Consider the following 15,329-nt stretch of genomic DNA (forward strand, 5'->3'; position numbering starts at 1 on the left):
ATACTATTTTCTTTAGCGGAAGCAAAACAATCGGGTTTAAATCAATAAACTCCCTTTTCAATCTATATTTTGTGTCAAATTAATTATTAATTTGGTAGGTAGCCAAGCCATGTAATAAGCGGGATAATGTATAGCGATTATCCCTGACACATTTGCTAGTCTAGTAGCTCATGAGCATGCATGCTAATAAAACACTGGTTAACTATATTTGTCTTTGGCTAATCAGCAGTAAATTCGAGCCTTGACCAGTGGCACTGGTAGTTTAATCTTCTGTTCATCGCCAGCGCCACTCACTGCACAAGCCAAGAAAAACACTGCTGGGAGGGGCTGCTGCTGCCTGCAGGTTTGTGTATGAAGTGTGCCGTTGTGCGCCGCTGAAAACCCAGAAAAATGGGCACTTTCTCTCCAGGAATAAAAAGGGCAGGTGCTCAAGCCCCCTTTGATGTCTATGTTTGCACGTGCCTGGTTGATTTTTATGCGAGGGAGAGAGCAAAGACTGAAGACGGAGAGTGTCCGCGCGGGGACGAGGCGCTGTGCTCGTTCTCTCCGTCTCTCCGTCAGTAGCCTGCTTCACTCACAAAACCCAATTACAGATCAAATAAGGCTTTGGCGGGACAAAAAATCATTTAAAAAAATCGAAAATAATTTTCAATGTAGGAAAAACCCTGATTTTTACAAAAGTTAGCAGTCAGCACTTACACTGCAGTACACACTACAAAGTGTTCAAAACCTGTAAACGCATGAATAAATCATTTACAACACTTTCTGCATCTCCTAATCTAAAGTGTACACTACTCATCCGTTGTTGTTTTTTAAGGGGTTTAAATTTAGTTGACTAACTTTCAAATTTTTTTTTAAATGTAGTTAAAATATATTGTTTGCAACCACTTACCTTAAAAAAATTAGTATCTATTTTTCAGTGTATGAACCTTTTACTAAGGATCTGTTTAATTATTTTATGATGCTATTTTATAAGATAACTTATGACAGATTTGTAAATCATTAGCAAATTACTTAATAATCATTTATGAACGTATAGTCATGTTTTATAAATGTTTTGTTCATTATTATCTTATCACTTGTAAATGAATGAACAAAACATACACAAATTGTTAGCACATCACTTATTAATTACTTATGAATGTTTTGAAAATGATTAGTTCATCATTAATTAATCACTTATAAATGACTTACAACTGAACGTTATTATAAAGTCTGACCCTTTTGGTTCTTATTGTTTTTATTGTTACTTATTACACATTGCAAAGTTTCTGGAGTGACAACCATATTAAAATCATATTTAAACTTTAAATCTGAATCAGAAATTGTGATGATTGCCAGTGATAACCATATTAATGCATGGGACAAATAATAATAATAATCAAATCTGATGTCAGTAGATCTTGGAGTGTAAATGCTGATTAATAAACTTATCATTTGTTCTATATGAGGTTTCATTTGATCTTTTTAAAACAATGTTACTTAAGTGAAAATATTTGAAGGCTACATACTGTTATAAAGTATTAATTAATTATTATTAGCTTAATTTTACTGATTTAATGTACTTAATACTTTTTATTATCAAATATGGTATTGGTCGTCATCTGAAATATTGGTACTGTGACGAGACTATAATTTTAGTATTATGAGAGGGTCGAATTGTGATTTCAAAATTGTGAATTGAATCTTTAATGGATACACCCTTAATATTTTTCCTGTTATGAAATATACATAGAATTACATATGAAAAAGTATATTTTTCAAACATCATATGAGGAGGAGGATCATTAATATTCACAAGAAAAGTGATTTGCTTGTCTGTGGCTCTATACTTGAACAATGAACAGAAATGATAAAGGCTCACACTCAGCTGAAGGAAATATGTTTCCTTGTTTCTGTATGTTTTCACATCATACAGATGTTTTGAAGATTTTAGGGTTTTCATGTAAAGAAAAAAACAACAACAACACTTTTTATGGTATTGAAACGAACTCTGTCAATCAGAAGTGGATCTTAACTTTAGACTGGATCTGATAATCATGTGGTTTCTTTCTGATTGTGAAGTTGCTGCTGATCTGAGCTGTAGATCCTGAACTGAGAGACTGAAGAGTGTCATTGTTCTCTACAGGTTGAGGGATTGTGGAGTCACAGATGAAGGTTGTGCTGCTCTGACTTCAGCTCTGAGATCAAACCCCTCACACCTGAGAGATCTGAGTCTGTCTGTAAATAAACTAGGAGAGTCAGGAGTGAAGCTGCTCTCTGATCTACTGAAGGATCCTCGCTGTAAACTGGAGAAACTCTGGTAAGATGATATAAATCTGTCAGTATCCTCCTAAATGTTGCTCCTTTGTTGATTATGAACAAAATGAAAATCAAAACTGTTTCATAAAGAAAGTTTTGAAACTAACCCTGAAAACACATGTAGAAGCAGATCTGAACAGAGATTGTGCTGTGTTTGTCTGAGCAGTCATTGAGTAGCTGTCAGTGTATTAGATTTCTCCATTACATTAAATAAATACACCTGACCAAAGTTTTGTTGGCAATCAAATTTATTAGTTAATTTAAAAGGGTTTCCGCAGGATTTTAAGATCATATTTAAGACCTTTTTTAAGACCTGCACAAATAAAATGAATACATATGAGCAGAGTAGAGCAATATCTATATTACCATATTAAACTGTAAAATTACTATAAAAAGCATAAGTTAAAAGTTTTCACAAAATCAAAAAGTTTTATAAAATGATAAACTTTACATTTCAGCCTTTAAACTACTTTTAAAGAAATTGATGAGTCAAAATGATTAATTATTATAATAATTTAAACAATTATTATCAATAAATTATTATACCAGTTAAATGAGATATGGGCATTTTTACCTTTAAGCCATTTTTTTTCTAAAAGTATGTACCATTTTTTGGGTCAAATTCTTTCATTTGGGCTGTAAATTAAGCAAATGAAATCATTATCAACAAAATTAAATTAAAACCGCCAGCTGGTGGCAGCGAGTCACTGGTAAAGGAGTCATTACGACTGAACCGAATCATTTAATGATTGATTCATTCAGGAATGAAACACCGTCCTGTTACTCAGAGACACAAAACAGCGCTGTGGCTGTGTTTGAAATGATTTTTGTTGCAGAAATAGAGCAAAAACAGAAAATATGGTGTCTAAAACGTAAGTCTCTTAATAATAACTTCTTTTTTAATAACTTCTAGTCTAACCTACTAGACTTGATCACATAATGTATGGTTGCTGTAGGAAAGACCACCCCTCGAAGGTGAACTCTCCCGAACCCTCCCGCCTGTGTTCCTGATTTGGACTGTTCCAAAACTTTGCGGAGTGAGAACCAAGACTGTGTGGAGGCTGGATATGTAGATGTGTTTAGTCAATATTTCATAGTTAAATTAGTTAGAAGTGGCCGTTTAAGGATTGTGTGAATATATGTGTGTGTGCAACTAATCATAAGTACAATTACATAATTACACCTAAATGTTTACATTATTTATTATATTTGCACATATTCTTGTAGACAAAGTGTTATAATTCTCCTGTGTTTTTGTTTGATAGAATATGTAATGTTATATTTCTTATTAGGCTATAATGCATAGACTTGAAGCGCATCTCGGGGAACATGTTCGGGCGAGTTAGGCACGTGATCTAGACACAGTGCAGCAGTGCGATCATTTAATACAACTTTAAGTCATATTTGTATCTATCTTATATTTATATAATTTACAATGCTATTACTTGTGAGTATTCAAGTACTGCTATACAGATCTGTTTATGTGTATTTATTCATTTATTCATATTTGTATACTGTTTTATATTTACAGAACCACACACACACTAACACACACACATGCACACTCACACACACACACGCACACACACACTCACATACTCACAAACACACATACACACACGCGCACACACACACACACACACTCTCACACACACTCTCACACACACACACACACACTCACGCACAGTAAATCACCCTGAAGTGTATTCCTGGTGTGAGACCTCATGTTCTGACAAGACACTCTGTAGCCGTTCAATGAACCCGAACCTGAGTTAGACAAGAGTCAGCGCTTTTCTCACGTGCACTCTGTAGGTGCTTTGTGTTTGCTTTTCACGATATAATCGATAATATCAGATCTCGCATCGTTAAAACAATTACGATATCTTCAGTGCTGATGTTAACTGTCAGTCTTCAAATAATCTTAAAACCTTCTAAAACTTGGTTTAAACATCTGTAAATTGGATGGGGTTTTTTTTACCAAGTATTAACACATGTTAGACTGCACCCCTTAAACACAATCAAGTCTAGAAAAACAGTCAACCACCCCTTTAATATAAAGTTGCCAAGGCTTCAGACTGGATCTGTTAATCATGTTGTGGTTTCTTTCTGATTGTGAAGTTGCTGCTGATCTGAGCTGTAGATCCTGAACTGAGAGACTGAAGAGTGTCATTGTTCTCTACAGGTTGAGTGATTGTGGAGTCACAGATGAAGGTTGTGCTGCTCTGACTTCAGCTCTGAGATCAAACCCCTCACACCTGAGAGAACTGAATCTGTCCGGAAATAAACTAGGAGCGTCAGGAGTGAAGATGCTCTCTGATCTACTGAAGGATCCTCGCTGTAAACTGGAGAAACTCTGGTAAATCATCTCTCTGGATCAAACACACACACTGGTATTCACAAATAAATATTAACAGATAGTTTATAGTTGTAGTTCTGATGTAGAATCATCTGTAGAGTTTTATCCACGTCAGAAAATGTACCAAGAGCAAACAGAGATAAACCTTTAGCACATGTTTGTTAATGTTTTGATGTATTAGTTTTGATTAGTACACACCTGAACACATCATTAGTTCATAATAAAGTAATATTTAATTTAGGTATTAGTACATTAGATACATTAGTATTAGATATTAAGTAAAAACATTATAATAATGTTCAGTTGTAAGGCATTTATAAGTGATTTGTTAATGATGAACTAATCATTTATAAAACATGACTATACGTTCATAAATGATTAATAAGTGATTTGTTAATATGTTTATCTATGTTTTGTAGATTGAGTTATAATCACGGTTTGGAAAATGGATTCATGGTGTACTCGCTTATTATATACATTTTGTACATTTTGAACACAAAAAAAGTTACGGACCGCAGCTCTGATTGGTTGTTTCTTACCGGGAGCGCTGTATTTCTGCAAATGGCAATAGGAGCACTGGGAGGAGCCAGAGGAGCTTGATTTTCTCACAGATTATCTGTCTCATATTCTGCTGTCAGGACATAATGACAGGTTTAACAAATATGTAAAAAATAAATTTTCAGGGTTTTTCCTATGTCTAAATTGGTCTTCAGTGGTGGCTGACCGACATGGTCATCCTCACACAGCAAAGAGTACCCTAGTACCCAGATGATCCACAAGCCCAATATTGACAATAAATGCTACATTTTTTTTATCCTATTTATCCTTGTCGTTATCCCTGTCATCCTTTCGTGCCCTCTTTACAAAAAAAAGCTGTGATTTTACTACGACTGGCTTTCATAGTTTAGAAAGATAAATTCCTTTTTTGATAGACCTGATAATTATTTTAGTATAATCATATCAATTAAAAACATAGCATTAAAAGGTGTAATAGTGTAATTTTTACCATATAAAATGTAATAAAATTAGCAGCTAGCTAGCAACAGCTTGCTTTGTGCTTCGATCTAGTTTCGTCTCACTCCAGTCCAGTCTAACTTTAAACTAAATTATTTTATTGGTAATTTACTACACATTGTCATAGGCCTATACATACTGTGGATTATTAAGGCTAAATTTTACTAAACACTCTTGCTAAATGGGGTAAGCACACTTACTTTCTCATTTCAAATGTGTACAGTAGGTGGCCATCCTATCTGGGGCTTACCGCTGCGTGTACTGCCGCATGATCAGGTTGCGCTAAGGGACGGATTGCGAAATGAATGTAACTGTAAAATGAGACAAAAGAAGGAAGTAAAACAACAATAACATTATGATATAACATTGTAACATTTAAAAAAAAAAACATAATTTTTTTTTACAATTTGTTAATTTTTAAAATGTAGGATAGGCTTAGGCTACAGTCTACTAAACAAAAATTAAAAGAAGACCTTAACACAAAGGATCATATACATGCTATTTTTATTAAACAGGAAATAAATATAAGGCCTATATATATATATATATATATATATATATATATATATATATATATATATATATATATAAGCTAAATGTTTTAATTTCATTTTCATTTCGGTTCATTCGTGGTTTAAAAAAATCTTCAGGTTCCATATGCAGAGCGAAATGGGAACGGTCCAGCATTTAGCAATAATTAGTATTAACTCTGTTATTATTCTTGATTTTTCAAACTACCAGCTTTTTTCAATTATGCCTTATGTGTGACCAAAAATTAAGTATTATTTGTTTCAGCTGTTTGAGCGTGCTGGTGCCTCGCGCACATATTCACTGGAAACAGCAGTCTTTCACCAGACATTCGGCTTGAGCACTTTGACATTGTTAATTATGATTTTTTTTTTGCTCGATACTGAAACGCACACAGCCTATTTACCTCATGAATAATAGTTAACCTTCAAATGGGCAACATCACAAATATGGAAACGTTTGATTTCTCCCGATTGAGAAAGCCAAACCTTACCTTATGCTTAGCTTTAAATTATTATTATTATTATTTTTTTTTATTACTAAGCCTATATTATTATATACAGCAATTATATTTATTAATATATTATATATTTTTAATTATTGTTTTGTTCTGATAAATTTGTTAAATTTAAAGGATTTGTTGTAAAATATTTTCTTATAGCCTATTTTTTTCTCTCACAAACTCTGATTTATTTTTTAGCGTGTTTAAAAAAAACATGCAGCAAACGAAAATAGGTGATTGATCTGTTAAAATGAAACCTATACACGACTCATATTTTTTTTTCCTCTGACAAACTTTATTTAATTTTTAGCGTGTTTAAAAAAATAAAAAATAAAGAAAACATTCAAGCAAATGACAATAGGCGATTAATGCGTTAAAATGTGTTAAAAATGTGTTACTCTTGGTTAACAGTAATTATAATTATTTTACTTCAGAACAGAGCCTGGGACTAATCTAGGTTATCCATGTTTTTTTTTTTTCATTGCATCTGAAAATGACTTTGTTCATTACATTCACTTCACGCGATCTGGCGCAGATCAGCCTCCCGCAAAACTCAGCTGTGGACGATTTAAAAATGTTTGATTTAAAGCAGTGGTTCTCTACCTGTAGCCCATGACGAATTCAAATGAGGCCCGAACCACATGCTGAATAAAAATTTTATTTTTAATAATTTTCTAAAATTTATTATTTTATCAATTAAAAAAAATTATGCTACTAATGAAATATAAGCTATATCCTAATGTTTTTATGTGATTTTTTTTTCTTCATATATTATTTTCAGACATGAGCACTGGCATAAGCATTTAACGAACACATACAAGCGCGCACTTTGGCAGAATTCAATTCAAATAGTCATCAGGATGGACACATTTGTTTTTTAAGGGAGAAAAAAAAGAAATTCAAAAAATGCCAGCGAATGAACATGTACAAACTGTGAATATTCGCACTGTATTGAAGGAGAAGTGCTGGATTTTCATTTGTTTTTTTTTTGCCCCGCAACTCACTTGAAGAAGTTCAGATAAATGGAAACACCATAAACTATGTAACAATCCTTATCGTCATTGGAGAGTGTGTGCCGAGGGCCGAGGCTCATGAGCAGACGACCGCGCGGACAGGTGCGCATGGTCAGTAGGCTTCAAAAGCAAAATTGCACATGTGCAGGCAGAGTGAAGAAGCTCATTGCTACTCGAACCTGTGCAATCCGTCAGTAAAAGAATATAAAGACAGTCAGATGTGCAATAATTCTGGGCAATTGCAGAGCGGACCATCAGCCTGCGCATTCAGAAGTATAAATTGAAGAAGTCTGCGTCCGCGCTGGCCGTGTCTGCATCCGGATTGCTCATGCGGAAAGTATACACAGGTGTTACAATCGCAACTTCTTTGTGTTATTGCTTTCAAGCTGAATCTCACAAAATTGGTCAGCTCCCGACAGCATCAGGTGTTTTATTTATGGGGAGTAGAATTGTTTATTTCAATGAATGTAATAGATTATATATCATAATAGTTAGGCTATAATATTATAAATCAGGTTGGCTTGTATTGCTGACGTAATATTTAAATTATATGCGTAGACTTGCACTTAGACCATAGTGCGGCCCGCTGGAAAAAAAGGTTGAGAACCACTGATATAAAGGTTGCTGTCCAATTTTATACAGGAATTGTTCATTTAAAAAAATCGAATTATATTGTTAGTTCTAATTATATTGTTAACACAAGTTCATTTAGAACTTTTTTCTTTTACTTATAAACTCCTTGAGAATTTAAAGTTAGTTTAATAGTATTTAAATTCAAGTTTAAAAAAAGGTTTTAATTGCTTAAATTATTTTTTATTAATTAATAATATGTTATCATGTTTGTTCTTGTAAAAATGTGTTTATTCTTTAGGAAAACAAGGGAAAAAATAAGGGACAATCCGAATATTTGTTTTGCTTTACCTATTTATGTAAGCTACAATTATTCAAATAATAATAATAATAATAATAATAAAATAATGTCATTAAAAAATACCATTGGCCTGAGTAATTTTGACCATTATAGAATTGTGACTTTAAAGATTAGTCATTTAGGTGGTAAAAATACTGTGAAATTAATAATGGCATAACATTTTAGAAATTAGCAATGGCATTTTAGAGCAACCGAAGGTTTATGAAACATTAGCCAATAAAGCATTTTTTTAAACAACGGAACTTAAGTTGTGAACTAAAATATTATTTCAACCATACAGTGTGAATAAATAAAATGCATAATTTTCATAACATTTCATTATTCATAAAATGCATAACGTTTCTGGTGTTTGGATTTGTAGGCTACTTCAATATAATGAGCTCCAAGTTTAAGAATAGCCCTAGACTAGTTTCTCTCTCTCTCTCGCTGTTTAACAGCATTAGCTCAATGATATACGTCTTCCTTCCGTTAGAATTTTCCTGCCTTGCTAAATGTTGGGCTCATGCAGGGCCGGCGCGTGCCTATAAGCGAACTAGGCAGCCGCCTAGGGCGGAGAGAGAGAAGGCGAGAGAGAGAGAGAGAAAGAGAGAATTATTAATTTATTTTTTTGTTTCACATTGGGTATAAATAAAATAAAAGCTATAAATAAATAAAAAAACTTTACATTTCGAATAAAAATTCCCGCACGGCAGCGCCCTATTAGTAAGTCTATATGCATGCAAAATACTTTAATGTATATTCAAAAATGTCAAACCGAATAAATGTATCTGGTCATGAGTAATCGCCTCCGTGGAAGAGCGCTTTTCGCTGCTTAGAGACAATGGGCGCGTATTTGGATTTTTAGATGACATCGCATCTCTCAAAGAAAAGGAGAATAGAATAGCCTTCAGAATTGCTTAGGACTGGAAAAGGCCCTGACTCATGGAGATTTGCGGATGTTGATGGGCATTGTTTGAAGAGCTGACTGCTTTGGGCAGACGCCTGGTTGCTGGATCTAAACCACTGGATTAAATTCATCTGTGAAAAAGGGTTGGAAAACAATTTTCCAAATGTTTTTGTAGCATTGAGAGTGCTTCTCACTCTCTCTGTCACTGTGAGCTGTGGAGAACGCAGTTTCTCAAAGCTTAAACTGATAAAAATGATCTCCGAAGTGGATGCAATCAAAGCGTTTGCCGCTGCGAAAGCCCGAAGCTCACGCTTCTGAAATGTAGGTGTGTGAATGTGTGTATCAGTCAAGAAAACAATCGAAAAATCCAGTTTTGTGAGCTAGAAAAAATGTGTGCATATGTTTAGTTTTATTCTGTACACTATCTATTAGCCTATAAAACAGAATTTATACTTAGCTGTTGCATTGTGCAGGCTACCCTTTTCACCTTTTTGCAGAATGAAAAAATTAAAAACTCTAAAAACATGCTTGCACGTTTTTATTTTAGTGTAATTTTATAGATTAAAAAAAAATGTTTACATGCATCTTAAGGATCCCTAATTGTGAACGTGAGGGGGGCGGCACGATCGTGCTCTGCTCATGATCAATAAGTTGTATTCGCCTCAATCTGATTCAGTAAAGTCAAACCGCAGACAGTGAAGCTTGCATCACTGAGCGCGCGGGACTCGCTGTGAGGCGGGAACAGAGGATTCCGCTTGGTCTTAAAGCCCCCCGCAAACATCCACGATCACAAATAACAATGATTTTCATAAAATAATGATTAATTATTAATTGATGATTTGTTATTATCATTATGGTCTTGTGAAAATAATAATATGGGCTGCGAGAAAATTATGAATACAAAGAGTACTACTTCTGAGTGAAAGCATGTTTCAGCCCAGTAACACACCGTTCCTCAGAGCCAAAACACAGACCGAATTCTGTTCAGCTGGAGGGGGTTGGGTTTTGGCAGAGGTGGAAAGAGTACAAAAATATTCTACTCAAGTAAAAGTACCATTACATTAATGAAATTTTACTTAAGTACAAGTAAAAGTACCAGTCTAAAAATCAACTCAAGTAAAAGTAAAAAGTAGCTCATTTAAAATTTACTCAGAGTAAAAATTACTTAGTTACATTTTAACAGTGGGAGGGAGTCAAAATGGGACAGGCCAAGGGTGTCAAACTCAGTTCCTGGAGGGCCACAGTCCTGCACAGTTTAGATTTAACCCTAATTAAACACACTTGATCCAGCTAATCTAATCATTTAGGCTTATTTGAAAACTACATGATATGTGTGCTGGAGCAGGGTTAGAACTAAACTCTGCAGGGTTACGGCCCTCCAGGAACTGAGTCTGACAGCCCTGGGATAGGTCTATTAATCTCAAACTAGTTGTTTTTAATTAAAGGAATCAGTAATTTAGAATAATAAAACATTTGGGCTGTTACCAGGCAAATCAGTATCAACAAACTCATCTTTTAATGCAGAGGAAATGCAGAAGATTCATTGGAAGTGGCATTTAGATGTATTACACTGTTTAGTGCAGGACAAGAATGCATTTAACCTGCAGTTACAAATGCATGAATAATGTTTTGATATACAAGACATAAAATGTTGAATACTCATTTGAAATGATAAGAATTTAATTATTTTAAAAATAATCAAAAGATACTTTAAATGTGAAATAAAAATGGCCTGTATGTGTCAGCAAGTCACTGTTAAAAAGTGAGTCATTGCGACTGAACCGAATCATTTAAACGGTTGATTCATTCAGGAACGAAACACTGTCACGTTGCTCAGAGATGCAAAACTGTGCTTTGGTGGCTGTGTTTGGAATTATTTTGTGTTGTAGAAATAGAGCTAAAAAAGGCAATATGGTGTCTAAAACGCAAGTCTCTTAATTAACTTGTTTACTGAACTGTTATATATATGTATGTATATATTCATGATGATTTTTGGAGGAAAAGATGGCATTCTTTGTGTGATTTTGATTTAATATATGAAATTATATAAATATGTTAATCTTCTGCCCCTATATCTTCAATTTTGTGATCATTCTAAATGCATTTTAGGAGACTGAATCACACAGTGAAAGAACGCACTATAAATGCGCGCGCACATCATTAAAACAAAAATAGCACACTCCTCACCACGGTCTTTTTAGCTAATTTTTGCAAAACCTCTTGCTAAAATGTCAAAGCTTCATTTTAACCACCAATGCAACGATGCAATTATTTAGCTTACCTCTACATTCTTGCGAAGGGTTGATGTCTTGTCGAGATTTTATAAGCTGCTAGTTTGGTCTTCCTAGGAAAGTACAGCTTACACTGCATAATAGAGCATACATATGGCCAGGGGTTTACTTCATTTCCTTCGAGTTCAACTTCAGAATATGACGGGGTTTCGTTTTCAGCGGTGTCTGCACCACTAACGCCTGTTTTGTCCGTCTGCATCTTTCTTGTGACTTTAGCGCCAGTTTGTCCTCCTGCCCATTATTTACTGACATAGCTTCCAGGGAGCGATTTTTTTTTATTATTTATTTATTTTTACTCAGTAATTAATGTGTTTTAAAATGTAGCGAAGTACAATACTTCAAACAAAATATACTTAAGTAAAAGTAAAATTACACATTTAAAAAATTACTTTAAAAAGTATTAGTACACAAAAAAGCTACTCAATTACAGTAACGCGAGTAAATGTAATTCGTTACTTTCCACCTCTGGGTTTTGGGTAGTTATTCATGGATGTGGGGGTCGAGATAAAAGTGTGAATTGCTCTTTCATATGGACAGAGGCTTTCACTTGCTGAACCGGTTTATATACGACTGTTGTTTGATTATATTCACAGTGCTGGCTCTCTCCGACGAGAGAAATGCAACATTCACACATTACACTATTCCTTTTCGTCTAAAAACATTTCAAGCTTTCAGAAGATATATTTTTAATGTACCTATGTGAGACACAACGATATTATGTTAATTAAAAAATTATACATTCATTATCATGAAAAATTAAAGTGATGAGACGGCGCCTCCCTGTCATTAATGCACATTAATAATTTTTGCACAAACACTTGAATATGAGCTTCTTATCACGAGTAAAATTCATGCCAACAGCCAACATATTTAGCTTGATCAGAAGGTTGACTGCAAGAGTCGAGCGGGATGTTAAGAGTTTGTCTGTTTCTTTTACTGATTATTTTCGGGTTACAGCATGATTTAAACAGATTCACACTCAATCGCTTTCGCAATAATGCGTTCAAACAAATGTAATCTTACAGCTACATTATCAGCATGCTATCTGATTTTGAAATCTTGAAGTTAATCGATCTGTTTAGATAAAAAAAACTGACAAAAATATACTGTTAATTTCATCACAAACAAAATTTTCACAGCAGAAAGCAGCAATTAAAGATGTAATGCTTACAATGTTATTAGTTTGGCATGTGATATAGGGAAAAAAGTTTACACAAAATACCTTAAGCCACTTTGAAACTCTCCTGTTATTTTTTTATTATTATTATTTTATATGCTATGTTATGTTTCTGGTATCAGAGCGCGTGGAGGGGAACTTGTTGCTTCTCACAGACTCTGCTGCGGAGTGAGAGAGACGTTTCACCCGAAAGCAATGCTCGTTCATCGACTCGCCGAGCTTTACTTTTGTAGGTCGCATCATGGCAGTAAATAATTCGATAATATGACCATGCAGTCAATACAGATATTTAATAAAAACATTAAAACAAGCAGGGCTGTAAAAAAAAACAATTAAAAAAGCATGTCAGGTCTACACCGGACACAAGTGGAACGATCCAGCAAAAGACAACAGAACACAGTGATGGATGCACTGGACTCGATCCCTATCAGTGAACTGATGCTCGTTCTGTTTATGATGAAATGTTCTGACACTGCATTCAGATGATTTGACACTATAGTGTGATGTCATCAAGTTTAGACACACTTTTCGCTGTGGGGCACAGATGACAACTCTCGCATGACGCGTCCGATGTAGACACAGACAGTGACTGCTCTATTTACAAATAAGTTCTATAAGAAAGAAAAAAAAAATCTAAACCAGTGGCATAACGAGATGGAAATATAAACTAGAAAAAATATTAACAGGTCCTCCGTCAATGACACTGACTCACTGCGGAGCTGGCAGTTTTAATCTGAGCAGCTCTTAAAGCTGAGTGGATGGTTAGATGCATGATAGGCTAGTATTAAAAAAATAGCATCTTTCCAGCATTAAGCTAATAACAGTACTGTTTTTTTTTATCATCTTGTTGCAGTTATAAATTTGACTGCTAAATGAATGATAAAGAACTATATTAAAACTTGTTTTGTAAAATTTCTTCGTCATTTGAATATTGATTTAAAAATCGGTTTAAATCATAAATCAGATTTTTTTTCCTAAAAAAAAAAAAAAAAAAACAGGGATTTTTTTTTTAGGCTATATTATATTACCTTACTTTAAAAACAAGTAAAGAAGGTTCCCTTTAAAATTACTTTAGTTGTCAATTACTAAAGCTTTTTTTTACATCGTGTGAATGTTGTTGATTATAATGAGAGAACTAATGAGAGTTTAATTGTGAGGACGTTTTATTAATTCTTTATAGTTTCAAAGATTTAATCGTGCCGGTTTAATTTTATTTGTTTCTTGTTTTAGGCAAATTAGGCCTAAATAACTGGAACGACATTATACAGTGCTTCACATTTAAACATGCAACAATTTCTTAATCAGTTTACGGACAAATGTCTTTTTCCCAATAAGTTAAAGGACAGGTAACGAAAAACAAAAATGCATGTTGTTTTATTAACCCTCTGGAGTCAATTAATGCGGATACGTGTTATGAGTCATTTTCTCCTGATAACCCCGGAAAGAACTTAAATTACACTTTCAGTTTTAATCGTACAGATAAGAGCAATACATCAATCGAATCTGTAAAGGGTCTACTTTTTTTTGGATACAGACATAATAACAACAAAACTTTGTGCACTTATAAAATAAAGATAACAAACAAGGTGTGCTGTCTGCAGCCTTTGTCTGCGCCGATCTTCATTTACAAACACGTCATTAAAATGAACTGTAACTCCGTGAATACTCAACGAAGAGACATGAGAGAGATATCTATAGAAAGCTTGACATGTCTACTTTTAAACTAAACAAATGGCGCCGAAAACAGATATTCTGTGATAAAGTAATCCTTATATTGACATTTTGCATATTAATCCATGTAGCCAACCCCCCTAAAATAGGCTACCACTTTTAATGCTCCAATGCAAAGTAAACCAAAATTTATTTTGAATAATATAACGCATAATATAATATAAATAATACTGCACACCTTTAAAATGTGTCAAATCTAAAATATGGTTTAATACCATGTAGATTAGAGAAAATATAATCACAGGTTCAGGCACAGGCTTCATATCCTGCTTGAATTCGTTCTAAGAAATGCACATAACTTCATAAGTACCAAACTTTCGTCTGTTGATATTAAATATTTTAACTACAGTGTTTTTCTTTCATTTTCCCTGACTGAAGCCATCAAATCTAACACATCAGTGAGGCAAAACTGACGTCCATTAGCGATAATGTGCTTTGATGCGCTTGTTTGATAACTTGTGGTTAAAGCGCCACTCAGCGATCAAAGGCTGCAAATGCACTTTATACCGCCGCCGCGGCGGTACGTGTGGTGGTAAAAAGGGCCTTTTGGATGTCTACTTAGTGTATGTTCTTCTGAGAAGTGATAATTTGTTATACAC

General features: G+C 34.1%; 1 protein-coding gene across 3 annotated transcripts in view; it reads left to right on the forward strand.

The window, feature by feature from the left end:
• The window catches only part of LOC132144948 (NACHT, LRR and PYD domains-containing protein 1b allele 2-like), a 173,491-nt gene that overhangs the window by 28,469 nt on the left and 129,693 nt on the right, over positions 1-15,329 (forward strand). Inside the window, exons 4-5 of one of the 3 annotated variants that reach the window (XM_059555553.1) lie at positions 2,129-2,302; positions 4,484-4,657. The exons of the other annotated variants lie outside the window; for them this stretch is intronic. Coding sequence (XP_059411536.1) covers positions 2,129-2,302; positions 4,484-4,657 — 348 coding nt within the window. The remainder of the gene's footprint in view (positions 1-2,128; positions 2,303-4,483; positions 4,658-15,329) is intronic. 3 annotated transcript variants of the gene reach the window in all.

Source organism: Carassius carassius, chromosome 8 (assembly GCF_963082965.1).
Source record: "Carassius carassius chromosome 8, fCarCar2.1, whole genome shotgun sequence".
In the NCBI taxonomy this organism is placed as follows: Eukaryota; Metazoa; Chordata; class Actinopteri; order Cypriniformes; family Cyprinidae; genus Carassius; species Carassius carassius.